Source organism: Labrus bergylta, chromosome 18 (assembly GCF_963930695.1).
Source record: "Labrus bergylta chromosome 18, fLabBer1.1, whole genome shotgun sequence".
Classification (NCBI taxonomy): domain Eukaryota; kingdom Metazoa; phylum Chordata; class Actinopteri; order Labriformes; family Labridae; genus Labrus; species Labrus bergylta.
Window position 1 is genome coordinate 15,582,334 of NC_089212.1, and position 27,137 is coordinate 15,609,470.

General features: G+C 40.1%; 1 protein-coding gene across 2 annotated transcripts in view; it reads left to right on the top strand.

Moving 5' to 3' along the window:
- asap2a (ArfGAP with SH3 domain, ankyrin repeat and PH domain 2a) overlaps positions 1–27,137 on the top strand; it is a 57,073-nt gene that overhangs the window by 9,158 nt on the left and 20,778 nt on the right. For both annotated transcript variants that reach the window (XM_065966104.1, XM_065966105.1), the window contains exons 2-5: positions 10,840–10,912; positions 18,286–18,431; positions 19,310–19,384; positions 26,954–27,003. In XM_065966104.1, coding sequence (XP_065822176.1) covers positions 10,840–10,912; positions 18,286–18,431; positions 19,310–19,384; positions 26,954–27,003 — 344 coding nt within the window. The remainder of the gene's footprint in view (positions 1–10,839; positions 10,913–18,285; positions 18,432–19,309; positions 19,385–26,953; positions 27,004–27,137) is intronic.

The following is a 27,137-nucleotide window of genomic DNA, read 5'->3' on the forward strand; positions in this document are numbered from 1 at the left end:
TTGGTTTTGATCAGTCTCCTGCCAGTTTATGGACTTCATTAAATACTGCTTTCAAAGTCAGGTAGACTTTTTTAACAGGTTTGTAAGACGGTGCTTTCAGATCTCTTTGGATTTATTATTCATTTTTGCGCTGTTTATATGCACAAGACATTACAATATGCATACTTTTTTGAGAGCAGATTAAAGATAGTCAGGCTTCCAAAAAAAAATTAAGCTTGAAGTAAAATTTTAAATTGGTTAGTAACTTGTGATAGTTTTAAATAGAAGATGAACCAAAGTATTCTCTCCCTGAGACACACAGCTGTCTGTGGAAACCAAACTGTACCAACATTTTCTGCCCAGGTGCCTCACCTTGTAAAACGTTTACCAAGTCAAACAACAGCAGGTAACATTAAAGTTTGTTTTCTCTAACACTTTAAGTACTCAAGTTGGTGTTGTCATCCTAGTGTGATTTCTGGCAGCTGGCAGTCGAGGCCCTGGTCCAACTGTGATCTTTGTGTCTACCAAGTATCCCTGTGCTTGAATACAAGAAGGCTTTTTCAGTTTATGGAAAGTTTGAATAACTTTCAGTCAGGCAGAAAAAAACTTGCAGAGAATAATGACCCTTTGTTACTAAATGCTTTCTATTAGTGTTCAGAGGTCACACAAAGTAAATGTCATCCCCAAGTTAAGCTTCAATATCTATTTGAAAGCTTGTTTTTGTTAAGTGTGCATCTCCAGCAAACTCACAGTTTCAACTTTCATTACTTGTGCAACTTTCTCAGCTTTGTTCATAAGTCGTGTCTTATGACATCGTAAAAAGGCACCCTCCCCCCCTTCCTTTCATTCTGTCCCACACACAAACTCCCACTCAACCTGCATGCTGGAGTTTTCCATGCCTCCCTTGGGGCAGCCTGATTACACACATCTCAGCTGTTTGAGAGAACAGACTAACTCTGCAACCATGGCCTGTTAACGACTGGCTCCATGGAACCCACTTCTGTCCAAATATTGACTTTACTTACTCAGCATGGAGAAAAGTTGTGAATGAAACATTTGAAAGACTGAACTTTTTTTTTATTTTTATTTTTTTTTTACACTGGATTCACAGTTCTTAGTCGATTGAATAGGTTTCGACTTTGGAGTCGGTCTTACAGGGATGTAGCAGAAGATGTTGGCACTACTCTTCTTCCTCAGGGATCTGCCTTCTCTTTGATGCCTGCAGGGTTGAACTGTATATTTGACATATGTTTTGAATGAGTCACAGCTTTTCCTCTGGATGTTTACTGTAGGTAGAGAGTGTGCCCTTCCTGTGTTTACGCCGACTGTGCCACATGTAGAGCTTAAAGACTGGTTAGCAGCACATACACACACACACACACACACACACACACACACACACACACACACACACACACACACACACATATATATATATATATATATATATATATATATATATATATATATATATATATATATATATATATATATATATGTGCATGCTGCTCCAGTCAGGGAGCCACTTTGATGGCACACCTGCAGAAAAGCTGATGTGTCTCATTCTGCAGTGTTGCTGACAAAACGGCTTACTAAATATATGATTTTTTTTTTATTTTTGTTGGAAAACTCTCCCCAGATTGCCTTCAGGTGACCTAAAATAACTGTGAGAGCCTTAAAAAAGGAACAAAAGTGCTGTATTCTGAAGTGGGCGATGGTAGGTTTGGCAACCGCATTGAATGGGCTAATAATGGAGTGTGTGTTTAAGGCCAGGGTTTGACTGAAACAAGAGTAAAGGTGCTTGTGGCTGTTATAAACGACAGGACCGAAAAAGCCTGCAGTTGTAGATAGATATATACTAATAGTATTTTCACCAGTCCAAAACCTAGACTTAAGTATTGGCCAATACTGAGAATCAGTGTCTGATCAAGCGTGTATGTTGTGTTGCAGTTACATTGAATGCAAAACAATTATGAACGTTATGAAGAATGAAAAAGGACCACTGGAGGGTGAGGCAAATTTCCTGCATGCTTTCTAAGCTCATTGTATTATTATCACATCATCCGTTTTACAGAAAATTAAGAAAAAGATACCTTGATTGAGCTTTTAGTAGGAAGAATATTAACATGAGCAAACCAACGTAGAAAGGAGCTGAACTCATACTCTTAACTATGATACCATGACATACTGCTGGTGGTCTGACCTGGTAACATATCACAACTAATCCGTAACATTGTAGAGTAATGCTTTGTGTCTAAGGGACGGAAATTGTGAAATGTGCCATTGCCAGTGGCAGTTATTGATCTGAAAATTGATCATGGAGAAAAATGGATTAGAACTGTCTCGCCAAGAGATCAGTTTTCACTGTTTTTCTGCTTCTTCAAACCTCATGGACCACACAACGGTGGCGACATAAATGATCATTTTGTTCCTACTGTGTTAGTGTATAATAGTTACGTAATTGCTTGCCCTTTTTTTAACACGCTCTTAGATGTTTTAGGAGGTTTCTCTGAGGAGTGGAGCTTTGGTGTTTGTAGTGTAACATCTGGTAGCTTCATCCAACATGGTTTACAACCCATCTCAGCAATCACAGACACTTAACCCACACATGCAGTAATTAAATTGGATAATCCCAGACTGCCGCTTTCTTATTGGCGGGCTTCCACAGCGTAAGGCAGACAGTTTCCTCGGATGACTGTCGCAGGCTGAGGATTTAAAGCGTGAGGCGAGGTTGGTAGACGAGTTATAAAGAGATCACAGACAGAACCCCAGATGTGTGTGCGTGTGTCAGCTTTTTGAGTGTGTGGTGATGACAAAAGCAATACTACAGAGGAGGAGGATTGCTTGGGTTTGTCGAAATTGAACATGTGTGTGCTCTTGTCTAGTAACGGGGGCCTCTAAAGAAAGCAGGGCAGCAGTTTTTTTTTCTAGGCAGACATGCTGTCATCAGCAGATAGTTAGTCTCCAGGAACAATGGAGCCGGGTCTTTGTCTTGTCTGCCTGTCACTCCAACATGCAATCATCCAGGAATGTTTTTCTTCTTCAGATGACCAAGTAAGAGGCCACTAACATACAACTGGCCTGTTAGCTGGAGTCACTTTTCATTAAGTAAGCCATCCTCCCTGTTCCTTACATGTGTTCATGTAGCTTATTATGACATATTACCTCAGTGATGGAAGAGCTTAAAGTAGCTTTTTGTTATCTAGGAATAAAAATGAAAATGCTGCTCTGGTGCTAACCTACAAAACCAAAACCCTACCCTTTTATTTTTGTCAATCATAGTCAAGCAAAACATATTATTTGAATAGCCTTTTTAATAAATCGATCTGGGGAAAAAAGATGACTATAAGATAAAGTGACAAAATTTATTTTCTAGTTTTGGTTTTGAAGACCTTGAAAATGCATGACCAAGCACACCAGATTCATTTGCTTTGGTCTGGGTTCTAGAAGTTATACTTTGTGCTGACCAGCAGTGTAAACTGCTAGCTTGTACAGAAAAGTGTCACCTATTTTGGGTCTATAGTCTGCTTACACAGGTTTTTTTTCTCCCAAAGGTGGTTGTGGTATAACTGCTACACCAACAGGATGTGGTTATGAAGCCTGGGGTAGAGAAATCTCTATCGTTTTATTAAACTGGACTTTTTAAAAGATGCAGTAGACTCTCATTGTTGTCTCTATATAGACTCTCAGCATTAAAGCTCCTGTGTGGAGTTTTTAACTAGTTATGAAACAGAAAGAAATTCATAGTTATGCCTCTTTATGATCTAAAAAGCCAAAAACTAACTTATTAACTGTTAAAGCATGATGAGATTTTTTGTTAACATACATCAGGTGCAACTTTGTCAACACAAAGCTAAGTTCCTAACAGGAGCTTCGATTACAGTACCCTCTTTATATGCCCTGTCCTTTAGTGACCTTATCTGTCACTATCTATTTCTCTCCTCACAGAGCATCAGTAACCTATTACACGTTACTCTACCATTCAGGAAATGCACAACCAAAAGTTGATATATGATCATAGCAACAACCTCAATGACCTTGCCGTGTTTGTTAAAGCCTCTATAGATCGGCTGGCAGCAGATGGTGCCCGATTGTAATCACGATGACTGTAATGATGATGTCATGCATTAAAAAGAGGATTAACTCATTTCTTTAGGTGGGCTTCCTCCTCCAGTCAGAGTCAGTCAAAGGGTTATCTGATATCAGAGGAGGAAAATGCTGACATTGCAGTAATGTCTTATAAAGTGTGCTTGTGTTGCAGCACCAGGCTCAGTGGCTTACCAGGCTATTGTGTGATTGGTTCAGCTCTGATCCTGTGCTCAATAAACAGAGGACTCTCCCCCCCCCCCCCAACCCAACCCAACCCAACCCTATCGCTGTGAAGAGGTTTCAGGTTAAAAGTTTTTCAATTTTAAGAGCGGCATTGTCTACAGACAAGAAGGCTCACACATTATGTAGTTCAGCCTGGCCTTGGTACTCAGATGAGCTCTTCAGGGACGAACGGAGTGACTTCTCTCTGAGAAAAGTGTGAAAGTGTGTGTGTGTGTGTGTGTGAGAGAGAGAGAGACTGTGTGTGTGTGAATGATTTAGAGCGGTGTTTTTGTTGTGCTCAGCTGGGATTGGTTATCACCCCGCCTGTCTGTTCCCCACTTGTCTTGCTCCCTTTCCTGGCCAGACCTTTCTCTGCATATTGAAAGGGTCTGCTGGAGCGTGATACTGCCTGATTGGTTGGTGTGTCTGTGTGTGTTTGTGTATGAGAGGGAGGAGGACATTGGGTTATTTGGAGCTGTGATGTCTATGTCATTGAGTGTATAGTGGTTTTGAGCTTTGATGTCTACGTCAGTGAGTGTGTATAAGGCTTGTGGCTGGTCAGGGACTTATTTCTGACGCTATGTGGAAGTCAGCCAGGGGTTTTAGATCTTTCCAAGAGTGTGATAGTGACTATAACAAAGTGTAGATAGCCATAACTCTGGCGCCTCAGCCAGAGCCTTCACGTGGTGTGTCCTGGGCCTAACTTGACGAAAACATGGGTGAAGGGAGGTGCCTACTTGATAACCCCGGTGATGTGTGGGCTCTCGCCGTCCATCTAGTCTCATGTTGGGTTACGGGGTCATTAGAGGCCATAGATAGAAACGGCATTGTCACTGCCTGGAGCTTGGGTCTGTTGAAGGTGGCAATGCTGTTTGCTTTGGCGACTAAGTGTCTTAGGCTGGGGTATGTACCTTATCAGTAGGTGGAAAAAAACGCAGGGGATGAATGCATGTGTGTGTGTGTGTGTGTGTGTGGAGGGGGGGGGGGGGGTGTTTCACACTATGTGCTTATCCTTTTCATTAGGGCACAAGGGTCTTTTTGTTTATTTTAAAATAACATCTGATACTCACAGGAATGATGAAGATGGTTATGAAACCTGACCAATATAGGATGTAGACTGCAGACCTTTTCAGTGCTGGTTTTGCACTGAAAAAAAAAAATGAAAAGGTACTTGAAGAATATTTAATCACGGTTTTACATCCTCAACTATTCTAATGCAAACACCATCTCCTCAGCTGGGATTCTGTGTCATGTATGCTTCACACAGTGCTGAGCGGGCTGCATATTTTGGAGTCAGAATGCAATCAGCTGAGTAAACTGCATGATGTAAACAACACCATTTTAAAATCCCCCCCCCCCCCCCAAGCGTTATTTTCTGCATAATATGTTGCGTAAAAAAAAGTCTCATATCAATGCGTATTGTAACACATACATGACAATACTGATTAGCCAATATCAGCCAGCAGATATATTGGTTGCTCTAGTAGTTACAGTGATAAAAGTTTGTCAAGCCATGGCAAATCATACAATACTAAAGCAAAACGTATATTTTTTGTGAAAGTTCCTCCAGAGGTCACACAATGCTACTGTTAGTAGTGCCTCTATTTCCCTTTTTGCATTGTATTTTGGGACAATGGTGTACAGCATGATAAGTGCATTCTTTCTCTTTTTGAGTGTGCCTAATTTAGTCATTTTCCAAGTGTTACGACCACATACTTCATACCATTTTGCAGTCAGTATGTGGACTGGTTATCACATTTGAAGCTTCAAAACATAATGTGCCATTTAGTGTGGTAATACAGCAATAACATTATGACATGCTCTTCCCTTGTAACACAAGACTCCCGCATAAATCAAAGTTAAATACACTTATACTTTGAAGCTTTGCCTGAAAAACTGAATTTATTATGATTTGCAAAACCTAATTGGGAAAATCAACGCTTTGTGTCACAAGGCTTCTTGTGATCTTATATAAGATTAGACAGAAACCAAGGTCATAACCACGTTTCTAAACAACCAATTAAGAACCGTTTCTCAGTTGCAGCATGCTATGGGTGTTAGCAGTTTAAAAATAACTAAGATATATCAGAGCAGTTTCATTAGAGAGCAGAACACGTAGCTGCCATCTGACTGTGTTCATGCAGCGTATGCATTAAAAGCTTTAGCCACAAACTCAACAGATTGCTATAAATCTCTTTGTCCATTTGGCTTGTTTTCTTCCGCAAAATCTTTCATGCTGCAGAGAGGGAGGCCAGCAGAGTTTGTGAGAGCATGGCATTTCTATATTTTTACTTTAGTAACTTGTTATTTAGTTGTTATCTGTTTTAATGCAAAAAAATATGCCACCTGATTTAAAAAATACATTTTACACTCAAACAGCTCAACCATGGCACATTAGACTAATTGTGTGCAAAACTCAGCTGTTAAACACTTTGACAGGCTCTCAGCTTATGAGCTCACCCTTACTTGACCTCACATCCACCAAACCAAACACATTACCAGCATCTGGATCAATTAATAATTCATGTCTTTTCTTATCTAGTTTTAAAATTGTTTCCTCCAGCACTGCAACAGTATCTTCCATCTCAAGCTGGATGTTTTTTATTTTATTTTCCCTAAACAGAAGTTTGGAAACCAGCAGAAATTCTTCCAGTGCTCTCAAAGCTTTGAATGGGAAAAGATGTAACGTGCTAAGAAAACAGCCTGGTCCTCTCATGTTGTATCTTTGTGTGGTTCGATTTGTTCATAGGTGTAGACAGAGATAGTTATATCTGCTGCTGTATTTATCTCACTCTAAGGGCGCACTCAATATAGGAAATTCATACTGTGCTCTAACACTTTTTGACCCCCAAAGTCCAGTTTGTTTGACCTAGCGTGAGTGCTCTGTACTTTTTTCAAGCAAGGTACACTTCCTTCGCCCTGGCACAGTTGGAAGAGGTTTGCTTGGCACAGTACACTTGCTCATGCACAAGTAAGCAAGGTGGACATGAAGCAACCTTAAACCTTTATCTATTTGAGCGTTCCTCTCGTCAGTCATTTTAAATAATAGCAGCAAAGGGTTCACGTTGGTCCGATGCAGAGGTCGAATGTTTATTTGAAATTTGGGTGGAATTCAGAGTCAGGTGGATAAAACCCACAAGAACTTTGAGGGCTTTGAGAAAATATGTGACTATCTAGTGTTACGAGGTGTTGCCTTATGGAAAAGAGGCAACTGTGCTCAGGCCTGGTTTGCCCTGGAGCAGTGTGAGTGCATGCCAGCGGGGGAATGGGGAGGGGAGAAAACCATGCTTTAAAACAGTACGGGACAACTTTGCCTAGTGTGAGTGCGCCCTTAGTATCTGTGTCTGTTTTTAAGTACCTTTCCAACATTATGCAGACATGTGTAGCTGTGTTGGGTCTCAGCTACGGTCAGGGGGTCCCTGAGCCAGACGGAGCTGAAGGGATGACAGCATATGTGACTGATGAGTCATTTAACAGGAGTTGAAGGAGCTTCAACCGCAGTGCTGTAAGGCCTGCTTTTACTCAGAGGAACAAGTAGCTTCTGGTCGGCTTTTTTTACTGCACGCCCCCCCCATCATATTTTATTTTTAAAATACTTTACTTTACTTGACGAGTCCCACTTACTCCTAGTCGTTCTGTCTGCTTTATGTTTGTGTTATTTAGTTTATGATTACCTTCATGATCCATTATAAGACTTTCAGCCTAAATTTTAAAGGCTTTGTGTGAGTAAGGCTTTCACTTTTTTTTTTTTTTTAATGATTTGATGCAGCTTGTAGATCAACCAGGTTCACAGCGCACAGCTCTCTTAACAGAACACTGTTCCCCTGTTGGTTCAAATCACAGCAATTGGCGATTGAAATTGATGCAATGTCTGAAGGTCTATTTCTCTCCTAGTTTTTTTTTTTTTTTACTTGACTTTGAAAAAAGCCCAGATTTTGCCCCGAACATTCACAAAAAATGTATCTGTTTATGAGTTATAAAATTATTAGTTTCTTTATTAACCAACATGTCAAAACTCAATAAAACTGCTGAGAAAACAAATACTTGCACATTTGATCCATAACTGCATTTAACAGATGACTGCTATAACAATGCACTCAGTCATTAAGTGTGTGTTCATTGCTATGGGATGTAGCAATACCAGCTTTTTCAGGAAGCTCGATACTTGCAAAATAAAATAATGTCAAAGGAGCGCAATCAATCCACATCAACACACAATAGAGAACCTTGTTGATGCATGGTGTCCTTACAATTTCCCTAAAGTCGTTTGTGTTTGAAACATTATCAACTTGACCTTTCCAATGAAAATATGTAAATGACAGCTCTGTGTCTATCAGTAAAGTGAAACTGTATATGCGAACAGGCTGACGGGTTACGCTTTGTAAGTAGACTTAAAGTGAGCAACTGTATGACCCAGCACTGTAAGAGAAATGAAAATGCACAGCATCAGTTTTCTTGATTATTCTTTTGTTCTCCCCGTCCAACTGCAACAACACTTAATTCATCTGTCATTTCTTTTCATAGTCACTTCAGTCGTTCTGTCTCCTAGTTTTCATCAGGGTCATATTTCAAACATATACACATAAAGGAACAAAATACTGAGCGGTTCTTGCATTATGCAACATCGATGTGCTCATAACTTGGATATTAACACAACACTGATTTATGGTTTTAATACATTTTGTCCTCACATCTCAGGGTTTTTGAAAAGGTGTGTGTGTGTGTGTGTGTGTGTGTGTGTGTGTGTGTGTGTGTGTGTGTGTGTGTGTGTGTGTGTGTGTGTGTGTGTGTGTGTGTGTGTGTGTGTGTGTGTGTGTGTGTGTGTGTGTGTGTGTGTGTGTGTGTGTGTGTGTGTGTGTGTGTTACAGCTGAATGGGAGCCATTGTGTGTTTTGTTTTCAGAGGACCTGATATGTGTCAGTCAGACGGGGGGGGGGGGCAGTGCAGGAAAAAGCGGCGCCGGCTCTGGCCCGGTCGGGTGGACATACTTAATAAAGCACCTAAAAACTAATTTCCCCAAAATCCCCAAAATCCCCCTCATCCCGAGAGAACCCACTAACTCATCACTGCTACAGTGAGGCATTGTCTCTGCTGGAATTTTCACTGTTTATTCTGTGAAACTCATGGGCTCATGTGTAAGTTTGTGTGAGCTTTGTGTGCTCATGTAAACCCTCCTCAGGGAGATTGTCCGTTAAGTAAGAGACCTCAGATGCTCACTGCTCTTGTCCTACACGGTATTATACTGATAAATACACACACTCACAAACACATTAACTGACAAGGGAGTAAAGTTCTATTGTTAGCTTTAGTTTGAATAATTCATTACAGCCAGAAGAGGAAATGGCACACACACACACACACACACACACACACACACACACACACACACACACACACACACACACACACACACACACACACACACACACACAGGGCACACGGAGTTTCTCCTTTCAGACCCCTAGTATTTTCTCTATCTGGAGAATGAACCTAGAGAGAGTGGGAGGGGCTGGTGACATTTATGGCCTGTGACTGCTGCATGGTGTAGGTCCTGTATACACTACAATATGGAAATATTGGATATGCACAGTAGATTGATTTTTTTTAATTTATGGAACATATAAAGCCTTTTTCCCACTTATGAAATCTATATCAGTCACAGTCAGGCTCTCTATATAATGTAGGCGATAAACGTGTCATTCACAAAACCCTCCCCTCTTAACAAGAGTGGATATTGACCAAATATTAGTGAGGTTTATCTGTCATTTAAAATTCCTCACTCATCTTTCTTTGTTGTATGCACGTGTTGGATGGACGTCCTTGACTTAAACACCGGCGTATTCTTCTCTACAAGTCTAGATCTACTTCCTTTATACCTTCTGACCTTCATCGGTCATCTGAAGAGAACAGGGACTTCTAATCTTCGATCCCAGGACCTTGTTTTTTAAGAGGATGTTAAATGTCTTGGATGCAGACACATCTGGCTGTAGATGTTCTCCTTGATGTGTCTGTGGAAGATCTTTTGAGGAACATTTGCTGATAAAATTTGTGATCTGTGTCTTTTAATGGCTAATAATGTATTTTTGTGTTTTTATGTTTGGCTGCTCGTTGTGTGAAACTCTGTTAATTGTGCTGCTGCGTGTCTTGGCCAGTACACTTTTGAAAAAGAGATTTTTGATCCCAACGTGTTTCTTTCCTGGTTAAATTAAGGTGAAATGAAATATAAAGACCGAAGGAAATGGAAATTCCTTTTCAATTATTAGGCTATAAGACTGACCTATGAATTGACTTAATTTGGATATGGCCTTCATATATTGATGTACCTTGTTTATATTCATCTTACCAGCTTAGGGAGTCGTGTCCTTTTAAATGTTGTTTGTACTCTACGTAATAACACAAACCTCATAAAGGCTAAATGGTATCTTTCCATCCCCACAAACATCTGAGCAATAAACAAACATCTGAGCAATAAACACAAGTCTTGTTAAAGATGTGATGCGCTTTCTCAACATCTTCCTCTTTGTGTGTGTGTGTGTGTGTTTGTGCGCAGGCTCTAGATGTGGACCGCAGCGTTCTGTACAAGATGAAGAAGTCTGTGAAGGCCATCTACACGTCTGGTCTGGGTGAGTCCTCAGCCTGTCCTTGATCTCGGGACTTTCATGTCCTCTTCAAACCATTTTCCATTTAGCCTTGAAACTTAAAATACGCTAAATTTATTGATGAGAATTTTCTGGATCTACATTTTCTTCTTCTGTTGTAAGGGTTTGTTTAATGTGCATTTATTTCTCTGACGGTTGTTCTGCTCTGATGACCCCCTTCTGTAACACAGTCTGTCTATTCATCTATGTGTCTATCTGTCTATATCTACCCTAACCACACTCTGAACAGTGAAAAAATAAATATTTATACAACAAACCATAACCATCCAACCTGAGATAAAGGGTTCTGCGTAGAATATGGTCAGACTAAAGCACTCTTTTTTGCACCAGTCAATCCTTATATTTAATGTGGAGATCAACCTCAAATACATTGAAGTTATCTTTGTATCTTGTCGTTAATTTGTATGTCGCAAATGGAGCCACTGTGGTGCAAGACAAATATCATACTACTGTGTAACAATAAAGATCCATCTATCAATCAGTTGATCAGTCAGTAGTTGATTTGGATTTGAACCAAGGCCACTCGCTAAGAGGGGCATGTGACATAACCACTAGGCTATCTGGCACCCCAAGTTCAATTAAAGAAAAAAATCATGAATCTTTCGTTTTTTGAATTTACTTCTCTCTCTCTTTGGTGTTTTAAAAACAAAGAGTTCGATGTTTCGCTGCAGGTTGGCATGCAAATAAGGCGAACATTTATTCAGAGGAGAATTGTTTTAATTCATAATACACAATAGATTGGAAATTGAGATATTCATTGTATTCCACTTCCTGTGGGGCGGGAGCAGGGATTTTTTTTTTTTTTTTTCTCGCTCTGTGTGTGTTTGATACTACCATGCTCATTGAAGCTGTGTGCCAGTGTTGGGTGTTTCCAGTGTCTTTTGTTTGGCCTGCCTGACAGGACCCCGCTGAGAGAGAGAGAGCGAGAGAGAGAGAGAGAGAGAGAGAGATACAGACAGAGAGAGAGACCTCTGAACAATGTGCTGAGCGGGTCTTTTTTTTTTTCAGAACAGTGCGGCCTCTGTTCAGACCAGAGGGACAGCTGTCTGATGCAGACCCCCAGAGGAACAGCTGGGGAGGGGTGCTAGCTGTGTTTGTATGTGGGTGCTGAGGCATGGAAACGCTAATCTTCACACTTCACCTCCCTGTTAAACATGCATGTACGACGTGTATAACACATATACATGTAAGCTTTTTGTTTCTGCCGGAGTCTTTATTTTGTATTGGTGTGTTCAGGTGTACTTCTAGAAGATTATTCTCCCAACAACGCTCAGCAGCCAAAAGTGAATACAGCTGTTGTTGATGAATTACCTTCCTTTGAATCTTTGTGGTTAGCGCAGCAGGGTTTGAGAGCTGGATTATCTACTGTTTGAAAAATTTGGAGAAAGCAAACCAACCTCTGTTTTTCCCTCCAGAAGCGTGAAGCTTGTTCTGATTCCTGTCTGTGTTTACAACAGAAACAGTGTTTTGTCTGTGAAAAATGCTGCTGGGAATGTTTGTTGTTGACAGTTCTTCAGTTTTAACTCCGGTCACCTTGACCTCCATGATTCTTCAGACGCTGATCTGCTTTGCACACATGCAACCAACAAGACTCCGTGAAGCACTCTGGTCTCTGTGTGCATCAGCATGATCCAGTATCTCTAGAACATCAGCCAGAGACATGTGCATTGGTGAAAAACCCTTTACTAGTAATACCGATTAGTAATTCTATTTTTTATTGTAGAAGCTACAAAAGCCAAAAATAAGCCTTTTATAATGAAGGAGATCCTTCTTCCTGAAGAACCAGAGGAAGCTGAATCTTGTATTCTTCTGCTGTACAGTGTTTCAACATCAAACAAGGCCAGATTAAGAGATAATATTGAGCATTAATTTATAATATGACAAGAAAATGACTTCAAGAAACATCTTGAGTTGTGCCGTATCTGCTGGATGTGCAAATACAAAGTTCTGGTAGGGTGATAATATCTAATTTTGTTTTTACGAAATGATTTAAAAAAATCGATTTCAGCATCTCAGATAACTATTTTTAATAGAGCCCGACCGATAATCTCTGCAAATATAAGCCTATCAAGTGACTAAAATCAAGTATCATATCAGGTAACAATACATGCTGACATTTAAGAAAGCAGTTGTGTTACAGGAACTAAAGCAGAAGGTGAAAAAGTGTTTTATTAATGTTCTGTAGAGAGGATTCTGGGATAACGCCCGAATAATGAGACACACAAAACACCTCAGGAGTATTCGCCTGGTAAGACTAGCTGTACAAAGATATTTTAGGCTATGACAATAGGAAAAGTAATGATGAGGTTCAGGTGGGGGCCGATGGAGTTTTGGTAAACAAAAGTCAGAAAAAAAAATAAACAACTTTTCAAGGTTAAATAAGATATGGAGAGACAAAGAAGCTGAGCAAGCACTGTGAGCTCTTCGCAGAGAGTAAAGAAAAACCGAGAATGAGGGAAAACTGCAGAGAGCGACGCAGCCCCTGTGCTGCTGCAGGCACCTGACAGGTTGTCAGCTTGTGTGTTTTGATGAATAAACCAGCAGCAGCATCTCAAACGCCCCCTAAAGATCCTGGAGCTGATGGAGCCAGATCCGTGAGGGCAGAGCTGCTGAACAAAAAAAAAAAAAAACTACTCAGGAAGACGAGTGAATGCTGTATTCCAGCTGTTATACCTGCACTATGTGTGGACAGGAGGGCTTCTTGCAGCTGCTGAATATTGCAGCACTCGTCACGGGTTTTATCAGAAGAATGCTGAATATACTGTATCTGTGGAAACTGATCTGGTCATGTCTTTTGCGTCCTTTTGGTCCTGCTGTACACACACACACACACACACACACACACGCACACATGCACACATGCACACATGCACACACACAAGAAAATGGGCCTCCCAAAGGCTCTGGTGTAATTACTCTGGGTAGAGAGAAAGACATAAAGGAGGACAAAGTTACAAAAGACTTGTCAGAGAATGTTGAAAAGTTTTTGAAATAGTAGAAAACAGTGATATTCAAAATAATTCAGCTAAAAAAAATCATCATCAAAACGAGCTGCAAAATGCTATATTGAAATGTGCTTGATGAACACTGTGTTAAACATTTCAATTAAGACCTATTCAGTCAGTTACCAGTGTGTTGAGTTGAAAAAAATATCCTTTTGTGTTTTTTTAGTTTTATTTTGAACGCGCATCTAGCAAGGAACAAGAGGAAGCATAACAAAAGATTTGTTCAGGCATTCGTTTGATTCTGAATTCAGATAAGTAACCAACTTGGAAACGGATAATAAAAAATACCTCATCCGTGCGAAGTGAAAAAGCACGTCTCTGAAAATGTGAAACTATTCCTTTTAAAATGATCCTCTTTTTCAGTTGTTATGCTCGGTCACATCCTATAGATCTTTGTCATGTATACTGCATGTAAAAGTTGAACTCCCTCCCCTCAGTGGCCATGTATTGCAAACTGTCCGTGGAGTCTGATCGTGTTATCATTGAGTCCATCGAGAGATGTGGGATGATCTGGGGTCGGCCTCACATTGTGTGAGTGAGAGTCGGCGCGTCAGCAGAGCAGGACCGATGGAGCTGAGTGTGAGCGAACGAGTGTGGGAGAGACTGCGAGAGGAAGCAGAGGCCGGTCTGGTATTTGGTGATTAAACCCTGCGTGTGTGTATCACTATATTTATCTGTGTGTACGTGTGTGTGTGTGTGTAAAATAGTGAGATAGAAAAAAGCTCCAAGACAAGCCTATGTGATGTTAGAGAATCCTAAGCGAGTGTTACAGAGTTGGTTATGCACAAGCTGATGAGTGTGTTGTAAATCTGTGTTTGTTTACATTTGTGTTTAACCACAGTATGGCCTCTGAGATCCTGCAAACTCAAGCTCATTGTTTCCTGGGGTCAACAACTCTTAAGGCTCACAGTTTGCTCCGTCTGTGTCGCGCACAGCCCTAAGGTTCCCTGGAAGCCCCATCCAGGGGCGCTGTGATGGTAACCCCCACAGTCAGATGTTTTTCAGCATTCAGATGCAACAATGGAGGATGTTCTGTCTTAATAACAATGATTAAAAAAAAAAAAGGCATATAATGACACTGACAAAAAGTTTCAGAAGGTCTTAACTTAAAGATTACAGTTTAGAAGGATACAAAGCCCATGTTTATCTAAAGAGGAATCCTGAACAGCAGCTTCATGTTCAGGCATCACAGAATTAGCAGGTTTTTGTTGACACAGGAAACTACAAAGAGGACTGTCTCTGTCCTCTGTCTCACTCTCCATATTACTCATAAACTGGTTGTTCGTGTCATGCAGTTCTTTGTGGTTCTCTGTACTTTAGGCTGCATGTGTGGTGTATTTCAGTCATGTTGTAACAAATACACATGTACACACTAAGCAGCCTGGGGGGGGTTCCAGACTGCTCACATGTGTCACTTCAAAAACAACGGCAGGCCTCCGCCCTGTCTTCTCTGAGCCTGACAGAGACACACACACACACACACACACACACACACACACACACCCACCCACACCCGGAGCTGATGTGTAAACGATACACTGAGGGTGTGTAGTCAGGGTCAGTGTGTGACACAAAATGATTGAAGTTTCTCTTTGTGTGACACATTGCTCTCTGCTTTCACTGCCTCAGTGGGCATATGTAATGTGTAAGCAAATGTAAATCACAGTGTCAGAAAATAGAGCCACAGGTTTCCAGGTGTTTGTTTTGTCTCATCTCTCTTCCATCCAAATTTAATTTATTTTACTAAAAGAAATGACACCAGAATTATGTATGCTTTATATACTAAGGACAGTTTATCAGCCTGGAAGTACATTCAAGCTATCAGCTCTTATATTAGTCACTGATCATTTTTGATTCATTTTTAAATTGCAACTTTTTTTTTTGTACATTTTGAATAGAAAATCAAGACCAATCAGTCTTTCCCGTACCTCCGCGGGAATTGAATCAGCGAAACAGCAATGATTTTCAGATCTCTGGAATAGTATCGGCCTACGTTGAGAGGATTCTGTGCTTCTCTCTGATTTCACTGTTCATGTTGGATCTTTAATTCAGTTTATGGCATTGATTTAGTGTCTGTGGAGTTGTAATTCAAGTTTTTCACCTTTTTATAAATCTAACCAATTGATCACCGAATATAAAAAAAGGGTTAGGTCTAATTTAAAAAGCAGCTTTGCTATGCAGCTACTTTTTTAATCGTTATTGCAGCTTCTCTACACTAAAAGCTTTAGCCGCAGATTTCTAAGAATGAAGGATCCGGATTCACATCATAATACTATGAAATACATGAACACAGATGAGATATTACAAAGTTTAAAAACACGATTAAAGTATAATATAACTCACTGTAAAAGAGTTTTGTGCTTTTAAATAGCAGCACTATTCTTTGTAATAAAAAAAACATCATATCCATGTATAATAAAAAAAAATCCAATATTCTAATGTAAAATGAAATAAAACATCAATACAGTGTTTTTTAAAGAATGGATCCAGTACATAATCTCCTAATGCTCAAGTGTATCAACATTTTTTTTTATCCTTTCTAGAGGCTAAGCAACACTCTTTTTTTTTTTTTTTACCACTTGTGCTCTAAGCCTCAGAAGACTGTTATCATCCAGCTCAGCATCTGTGTCAGTTGATATTCGGAGGCTTAAATTAGATTTTCTTTTTTCATGTCAGGGGGTCAGCAGGTAGTGACTCAGAGGCTTTTAGCTTTCCTTTTTTAATAACATGATGGATATCTGTGCAGCTGAGACATGAGCTTATCAAGCGTCATCTATAAACCGGACACATCTGGGAACCTGCCTTGACTGTTATCTCTCTCTGTGTGTGTGTGTGTGTGTGTGTGTGTGTGTATGCGCGTGTGCATAGTTTTTTGAGTGTTTGTGAGAAGATAAAAAGCTGAGTCATTTGTGAAGTCATTTGTGAAGACTAAAAGAAGGTGTCTTTTAGTCTACATATTTTATATTTTTAACCCCCCCCCCCCCCAATTCCCTCCCTAAACCCCACCTCTGTCTCATCTTGTAGCTTAGCATTTGTTGTCATAGCAACAGTCCCCCGTGCTCCATCCCAGTGGAGTTAGCTGTTTTCAGCTGCCTAGTCTAGCGTGAAATGTATTATGAAGAATCATCCAGGCCTAACGCCGGGGTAGATTAGAATGACTTTAAACACGCATGGAGACTTTGGTCACGGCTTGTTTGAGGTTTCCCCACCACGCTGCTGACTCTGCGTTTATTTAGTTCAGGGGGATTTATCTTTTATTTTTCCTGTCCATCGTCAACTTACCATTTAAAAAATAAATAAATGTGTCTAATCAAGATTTCATTACAGCCATCTAAACTAGGTCAACATCTTATTATTATCATATGAGTATTATTTATTGACTTTCTTATTGCAATATTATTGTTGTTTGTATTCAGTGCTTAATCACCCTTTTTCACCCTTTTTGAGTTGTTATTAGGGAATGAACCCAAATGGGGATGAATATGTGAATCTTAACTTATTTAATCTTATCTTAAACATAAGAAGAAGAAGTTGAGACTACACAAAAAACATTCTTAAATGTGGTTTGATTCAGTCATAAGCTATGACATATTCTTATATATAATGCAGAAAGAGCTTTTATGAAACTGAATCTGGTACCAGAGACTGTAAGGCATTGAGTCCTTTATAATAATTCAGTCTAAAGTTGATTTATAACCTTTTCTTAATTTACTGAATGGTTAAATGACCTAGTAGCACTGGTCAGAAATGCAAAGCAAGTCAATATCAATATTTATGTCCCTGTTAAAAAAGCTGCCAGCTATCCAGCAGCAGTCTATGACTCTACTTATATAAAATCACGTGTTCCCTTAAAGTTCCCGCAGAGTTTTGAACACTTTAAGGAAACATGTTGATGACGACATATTTAAAAAAAAAAAACAAGACGCAGGGCTTCGGTATATCTGGAAGCAAATGCCAGGTCATTTATTAACCGGCTGCTTTCACCCTACTTATCCTTACATTAAAAGAAATAGGGGCTTCAAATATGTTTGTCTGAATTAGCTCAGCAGAAATGAAATGTCGAGGAATAAAGTAGACAACAGTACACACGACCTAACTGGTGGAGGACATCACCTACTACCTCAGCAAACAAACTCTGCGAGGAAATCCTTGACAGGTCACAGAATTATTGACCAGCTTTCACTGAAGACTATTATACATTATTTATACACAGAGATTGATTTTTTTTTTTGAGAGACAGAGGAAACAATCGGAGTGTGAAATAACTTGGGTGGATAACTTCTACCCGTGAAAGATGACCTCTGTGTGTATTTGTGTGTGTGTGTTTTCCAGCCCATGTAGAGAACGAGGAGCAGTACACTCAAGCCCTGGAGAAGTTTGGAGAGAACTGTGTGTACAGAGATGATCCTGATCTGGGTTCAGCTTTCCTCAAGTTCTCTGTCTTCACCAAGGAGCTCACTGCACTCTTCAAAAACCTGGTGAGTCTACACTACGCTACTGTTAATGGGTGTAGTTGTGTGTCGGAGGTAAAAACTCTTCTGGGACAAAGTGAGAATTCCACCCTGTCCCTAATTGTCGCAATCCCCTCGAGTCTGTGTGTGTGTGTGTTCTCTAAGCTCCTCCTGGATCTCGAAGCTCTCAGGAGGTAGCTCTAGTTTTCCACTGAGACGGCCAAAGAGTCACTGAAACACCAAATATCTGCTGGATCTAATCCAACCTCATCCCGCTCAGGTTTTGAATCCAGGCCAAAGCATTATTGGAAAAATCTGACACCATCATGTGTGGTCCATGGCTGTGTAGACTCACTGCCCGAGCAGGAGCTGGAGATTTTGTATTAGTGTTATCTCGACACCTTTTATTAACGAAATATGAGCTGGATGTGAAGATGTAATCTCTGAAAACCTTATCGGGCTTCCTGGATGAAGTGCAGCATTACGAAGCCAGGCTGGCCTCTTTCAAACAGAGGGGATAATTGTGTTATCGTGGATGGTTTTTTATTTGTTTATTTAATTAATGTACTTAAAAATGTAAAAAAAAAAAAAAAAAACATCTAGATTTAAGAGAGACCTTGCAGAATGTATTTAACTCTTTGTGTCAGTAAGATATATTTTCTTATATCCATAACTTTATATTGCTCATCCAGACACTTTTCACCAGCATCTATTGTTTTTAAAGAGAAGAAAACATGTTCCTTTTTTTCCTAAGTGCCACCCTTTCTAGGTTTGACTCCTCTCGCACACACCCAAATGACACACAGAACTGTAGAAGGATTATGTCTCAGTGTCGTCAGGTTTGTTTTAAATCCTCTGATGTAACCTTTAACTCTTTATCTGTCTCTCTCCTCACCCTCCTCCAGTTCCAAAACATGAACAACATCATCACATTTCCGCTGGACAGCCTGCTGAAAGGAGACCTGAAGGGAGTCAAAGGGGTAAGACGGCGACGCAGCATGATCTCATGTTACTCTGCAACTGAACAGGAAGTGTAATACAAGTAGAAAAATGTAGTTTGGCACTCTGCTGAATAATCAGTGAGCTGCAGCAAAGAAAACATAAAAATCTCAACAATCAATACCTGAAGCAGGAGCATAATGTCTGCAACATCTCAACATGACGATGCGTGCTTATGGTTCAGTGCAGTGTAGTGTATGGGGAGGCAGTATTTCGGTAAGTAGGGGCGTAGGTCGGGAAACTGAGGGTGGCCGGTTCATGTCTTACTGCAGACCAAAGTATGGACATTGGTCTGGTTACTAGAGAGAGGTGCCAGTTTACTCCCAAAGTACTGCAGAGGTGTCCTTAAGCAAGGCACAGAACCCACAAATGCTCATGTTGTCCCCTGTGTGCAGCCCCCTCACTCTGAAATCTCTCCACTAATGCATAAGCATAAGGTCCTGTTTGTGCACGAGTCTATTTTGGGCCTATATGTGTGAGTATTAACATAGTGTAAATCAGAATTTCCCCTCAGGGATCAATAAAGTACATATAATAATAAAAAAAAAAATAGAAATAAAAACACAACAAAAAAAAAGGCCGGAATGAAGCCTTCAATGACTTTGCAGGAAGCATTAGTGTCAACCACTGAATCCTCAGTCACATGAAGGATTCAGGATTTCAGGATCCAGAATCATGAATTGGTGTGTTGACAAAACAATTTTGTGCTTCCCAAAGAATCAGAAAATACTGCAGTGGAATGCCATGTTTAAAGCCCAAATGTTGTACTTAGAGATAGCGAAATTGTAAAACGTCAAAAGAAATAAAAAACTAAGACAATTGTGCACACATGGGCTTTTTGGCATGGTTTTAAAATGAGGTGTGAATGTTACATCTAACTAAAGCTAATTGCACTTTCTTTCTATATTCAGATAGTAAGATGAGCTTACAGAGGCAGGTTTTTGCAGTTTGCACACGCCAATGTTACACACACGGGCATGAAACTCCTTATATAAATCAGCTTTACCTATTGTGCTGCCTCCTATAAAGCCAAACGATGAGAACACGCTCACAGCTAATTCAGCTTTGGTGGATTCTTGCTGCTCCCATAGATAGTCTGTTCAGGCCTTCCCTCTGTGCATGAGCAGATGTCTCTCCTCAGCAGAAAAAGTGGTTTTCCTAAAGTTGCTGACTCTCCCTAGTTGGCGATACCATTTAAATTGCAATTCTCCAGATATAGACTGTTTGAGGGAAAGAAGTTAAAATGACATTTTGTAGCAATTCATGAAATGCCTAAATGAAGCTCAATCAAGGGGAAAGATGCTGCATCCACATTACACTGTTTGAGTTATTTTGCCATTTAGATAATGCACTCATTGCCTAGCCAAAGAGGAGTTGGACATGTCTTTATATTTGCAATCTACTTGACACTACTCCTACAATATGACGCAAAGTGTTGTCAAAACACAAGCAGGCAGTCAAAAACTTTGCCCTAAAATGTCCTGAAAAAGGTATTCCATCGTCATTATCTGGGTGTTTTCAGCTTTCATTTGACCTAACAATAGACACGGGAAACCAGAAGACCGAAAGATGATGCACTAATGCAACTACCTCAGACTTGATCTGTGGCTTTGCAGCGCATGATGCCTAAAACATGTATGCAAACAGGGTGTCAAAAAAAAAAAAAATGGAATCTCTGATCAGAGAAGAGCTAATCCAACCAGACGTTAACGCATAATCATTTTCAATACTTACTTACAATACTTGATACAGTCACATATCCATCTGCACTTAAAAAGTATTGAAGTTCAATGAACAGCCCCATCCTGTACACTAATGCATCCCATTAGTGAGTCTGCAGGCCGGTCATGTGCGTCCACCGGACAGACCAGACACAAACTCGTGAACAAGCCCTGCAGCTCTGTAATGAAATCAACTCTTGTTACTGTCTGCACAACTCTATGACCTTTCACTCTCCAGGCACATGATTGGCTGTGGTTCCTACCGAGGTATGATGTGATTAAGGCAATTCCATAATGAGGCTGGTTGCCATAGAAACACTGGTTGTTGGTTGTCCCTGTGACCCTCAGCCCTCTTGGTGCAGACTCAACCCCTGACCTGACCTGACTGAAGTGTTTTCTATTCAGTCTCTGTCTGCTTTTCTCCTCCATGATTTCCTCTTTTTGTCCTTCTCTCTTAACTATTATCTCTCCCCGTCTTTCTCCCCCTCCCCCTCGTCTCCCTCACTCTGTCCCCATCAACCCCCATCCTCATTAGTCTGTCTTTTTCTGCCAGTCACATCTGTAATGCTTACCCACTTATTGCTCATTAGCTCTCCGATGATTCTCATTACCCCTACGACACGGGGCTAATGATCTGTTGGATGTTTTATACCTCAGGACACACGCGCACGCACGCACACACACATTCAGACACACTTGCTTAAGTGTCAGCACTGTTGAAAAGTCAGCGAGCCTCAGAACTTAAGCTTTAATACAGAAATGGGTGAAAGAAAGTAGGGCAGATGTCATCTAGAAATGTCTTTTTCCGCGGATGAACCTCTCTCTCTCTCGACCTGTTGCTCACCTCCTCACCCAGAGGCAGTCCCCTCATCCCTCCCCTCCCCCCTTTCATCATCATCCTCCTCCTCTGTCATTAACCTGCTTCTCTTCTCCCAGGGGAAGTACCTGTTAGTTAAGAAAAGGGGACAGAGGGGAAGAAGTCCAGACCTGCATTACAGGCTGCAGGGAGAGAAGAAAAGGGAGTAAGATAACATAGTAGGTTGGATGTCAAAAAAAGAGGAAAAGAGGTTTTTTTGGTAGAGACCAGGGAAGTGGACAATAGTTACACTCATTATTAATGGAAATTGTATGTTTCATGATCCAATATTAGAATACAGATTAGATCTATTAATATGATGTGTTTGTATATTTCTTTGTCAAATCAGTTTTCAGAGGGCTACAATTTGAATACATTTCAAGTAGTGCTGCACAATTACCTGCAACTTCCTTCTTACCACAAGCATCTGCAATAAACTCATAGCTGAAGTCTAAATTTATTGCAATACATAAATGGATGGAGGTATAATAATAATGCTTTCATACAATAATGATACAGTCAAATGAAGCTCAATCTAGCTATGAGTCACCATCGAATTCATTGATGTTAATTAAGTGGTGGAAAAAATTGTGGAATGATTTTGGATTCAGGAGAAACATGTTTGAAACACAGGTGTTATCTTTAAACATATGTGCTCTTTAATTTAGTTTATTTATCACACTTCATATTGTCATGGCAATACTGAACAATGTCATTGCACATTTTATTTCTTTCATGATGCAGGCTTCATATCAAGGGGATGTCACAAAGGATATACAGTCACTGAATTTAAAGTTGCCATCATACAACACAAGAATATTGCACTTAAAGCTTTCACATTGCCCAAGTCTTTTATCCGCACTTAAATGTAACATGCTTTATTGATTCAGAGGCTGTAGAAAAAAACAAAAAACAAAATGCACACGTGTCTGCTGAGTAGTTAACATTAGCAAAATTGGACATGCATACAAAAACGAAGACGTCTTTATTTTCTTGAAAGGCTGCAGCAGGTAGGCAGAGCAATGAGAGGGCATGCCTTAGTTTGGAAAATACTTTTTAGAGATAGTTAGGAAAGAAATTGCCAAGAACAAAGACCTTTAAAACATCACTCCTCATTCTTTTCAATGCATGAACATTTTAATATGAAATCCTGAAATGTTCCAATATTAGTGCAGCCGTGTTGCAGCTTTAATAGTCACCAGTCCTTTCATTTGGTATAACTCCTGGCTTAATGGCTTTCTGTCGGCTGTTTGAGCTTGTTAATATTCAGCCAGCGCTGTCTTTAGCAATGAGTGCATCGATGAACCCACCCCAAGGGAAGCAGCTGCTAATGGCTTATGGCTCTGTAATTACAGGGCTCCAACCTAGCAACCTGTCAATGCTGTTACTCAGCTAGAAAAACATTTTCCACTTCATATATCTCAATAGACATTTCATCAAAGAGGGCGTTTGATAATTCATGTGTAAAAAGAAAGAAAAGATGATGATCATTTTAAGGCTGCCTTGAGTTCTTCCCTTTCTCATCTCTGTACTTCCTGTAGTTTAGCTGTGTGGGGCACTGAAGTGTTTTGGGAATTTTCAATACAATTCCACTGAACTAGTCTTGACTCAGGATACAGCTAAGTCACTGCAGTACAAGCAAAAAAAAAAAAAGTATGAGTTGGGGGGTCCCTGGAGAACCCACTAGTGTTATTACTGAAGATAAACACAGACGCTCTCCACTCGGTGGAAAAAAGGAAAGTGCTGAGACAACAACTCCGTTCTGCTAACAGGCAACTTTCTGAGTGGACGCTGGGATGATGTCACGCCTGCAGCCGACCCTCTAGTCCTCTGCTTATCGACTGGTCTGTTTTATTTTTTTAACCTACTGTGAGTCATATCAGCTCATCACTATTCAGCTACAGTGTCCGGACAGTTGCTGTAAAATCTGCAAGTGTTTTTAGAAGTGCATAGTGAGCAGAGGGGTCTGTGATCCAGCTGCACCCGGTCTCTTTGTGATTCAGTGAGTTGTAACCACCCGAGCCACCTTCGCGTACGACTTAAATGATTCATTGATCATGAGTAAAGTAACTGGCAGACTCTTTATAAAACATTGTTCCATTCTGAAATCAGGATTCACAATATCAGCCTGTAAATGTTCCACACATGTAGCCTGACAGCTGTGATGCATTGAGTGCTGGTGTGATAGCCGACAAATTGGAATGCCTCATTATGTTGTGACCATACTCGTGTGGTTCAAAAATGTCTATGATCAGCTTTTTGATGATGAACCAGTTGGCAAAAATCATTAAATTGTGCAAACATATATATATATATATATATCCCCAAAATAATGTTGACCCTGTCAGTTTAAAAAAAGTAAACATTTTTAGTCCAACGTCCTCGATCACCACGTCATTTCAGCAAACTTGTGATTGGTTGGGCTGACAAATTAATAACAAAAACGGAATGACCCTTTATCTTATCCGACACAGTGACATCCCGGGGGACTGCAGTATTGTGTGGTGAGGTCTCAGTGTAACAGGATGAATATTCTTATCTGTTTCAATTACATTTTCAACAGCCTTTAAACACTGTAAAGCCCCTCCATTTCTCTGTATTGAATGGTGGCCTTAGCTTTTAAGCCAAATAAAAAAAACAATTTGCTTAACTAAATATGACCAGAGTTAAAGGGATACTTCACCCGTTGAAACATGAATCTGTATTGACATTGGGTCATATATGTAGTAGAAATGTGAAATAAATTTTGAAGTTGATGCCTTCTTGGCGTTAATAGAATAGAATAGAATTACTTTATTGATCCCAAACTGGGAAATTGTGGGTTAAGTTTCGATTCTGGGAGTGAGTTCCCACCCACTGATCTGTGATTGGTCTGTAGTTTCAGTGGTCGAAAATATGAGGAACTAGCGTTGTAGTTTCACCCCGCTAACCGCAACAGCTTCTAGTGACGCAAAAATCGTCATTTTGCGTCACTGGAAGCTCCTTTTCAGACTTAAAAATACAAAGATTTCCCACCTCAGGGGAAAATGAGGGCAGGATGCACGACCATTGATGATACAAAGCTTAATGCAAATGGGTGAAGGGAGATAATGTTGGATGCATCATTACTACAGATCCAAACTAAATTCTTCCTTCAGTCCTGACGGCCAGGTTGAAAATTCAATACAGTGTTGCGAAAAGGTGTGAGGAATGTGAAACAGGATGTGCTATTCCTGGACTTGTGTGGCTGCAGGTATTAGGTGCTTTTCAGTTTGAAAAGGAGGCCTTTTCAAGGTCATGACATTCCTCCTTCGTCCTTTGAAGTCAGCCAAACGAGGAACCAGGACGCAGAGAACTCGCAGCTCTCTCAGGGAGTATTTTGCCTCATTCTTTGGCCTCTTCTGCCTGGCCTGCCCCTGCCCGGTGATGCCTGTCTGGTATTTTTAGCCATTGTTACCATTTTTCTCCTCTCTCTGGCTCTGACATTTCCTTCCTGCTCTTTTCTCCCTGGCTCTCTCTTGACCCAGAGTTTGTTTCCTTCTTTTGCATTGGTTTTATTCCCACACAGACTCATTCTTGCACCCTGGTTTTCGGCTTCTTTTGTATTTTTATAGTCTTATTTCCTCTTGTGGTTTCTGCCCTTGAGCTGGTCGACTGAGTGTCTGAGTGCTCTTGACTCAGCCCAGTGAACCAGACACAGTGATCCTGAGGGTTGACAGGTTGAGCATGTCCCTCCCCTGCTGCTCAAGCGGAGGTCAATAGTGGGACTACTGCCCTCTCTGGAGCTTGAAAAATGCGCTGAAGCCCTAATCTGTCCATCCAGCTGGGCAGAGCTGAGCATGATTGGTTTTCAGTTTTATGGACGTAAGTGGACAGCAAACATGTATAAGTGCAGCTTTAAGTTTGAGCACTAATGTTTCTAAGGAGTTTTATCTGGCTGAAGACCTTGCTTCATTGCCAAGATTCAACAGGTGCTTACTGATGTTTTTGGACTAAAATACAAAGGAACAATATGAGGGAAATGTGACGTGTTTTCCTTGATTTTCTTTTTGAATGTTAAAATGATTTTCCTGACATTCTGGCTCTGGTATCAGGCACAATTAGTTTTGTTGAATCCTATTTTGTTGGAATTAAATAGCTAATTGCGCCTACTAAAACCAGTCTCTGTTGGTTCTCATCACTGTTTAATCAACACGGCAGTGTTAGAGAAGGTGTCTAATCAAGCACTTTACTCAAGCAGAAGTTGAAAGAAAACCGAAGACAATGAGAAATCAAAGTTGTTTGCGGAAGAATTCCATTACGAGTGCCAAGAACAATCACACAATCACAGTGCTTCTTTTTCCCCCGCAAAAAAACAAAACAGTAACCTAGCCCAGCTCCCTGCTGAGACAGCTGAGGACTTTTAATGAATCACTCAATCTTTAGAGCCTATTCATAACAAATACTATCTCAAGACACTTGAAGAAATGAGCAGGTCTAGAGCTAACTCTGTTATATTATTTTAAATGATTTATTATAAGATATATTTCAGACTCAACATTTATACACCACGAGCACACAAAGTTAAAGACTTCATCTGCATCTCTGAGGAAGATGATTTGAAATGATTTGGAAATGCAAAAAACTGCAGTTCTTTTGAGTGTCCACTTCAGACCGGCTTCAAAAGACAAAGAAACCACATTAGGGCCCATAATAAAAAGCCCAGTTTTACAGCAGAAATCAAAATGTCCAAATCCTGATACAAAAAACATTTTTAGTCACTAAAGTTCCAAGATATTGGTGAAAACTGTAGAGGCTGATTTTTTTTAAGAACTCCTACACAATAAGGCCAATAAATATGTGTAATAAGGCATTATAAGGGGAAACAATAAATATATACTTTTGATAGTTCAGAGGCTTTTGAGGACTCATGGTACTTGGTGTCTTTTCAAAGTTCAAATAAAAACTTTTCTACTGTTAAAGTTAATATTATCTTCTTTGTTTTGTTTTCACAGGATCTGAAAAAGCCTTTTGACAAAGCCTGGAAGGACTATGAAACAAAAGTGTAAGAAATATTATTTGTATTCTAAACAACTGTTATTTATTGTTCATAAATAGAACAAGATTATAGTATAAAAGTATGTTGGTGATTAGTTTATAGTTCTTAAAACCTTGTTACATCACAGTCTTCATTAGTTT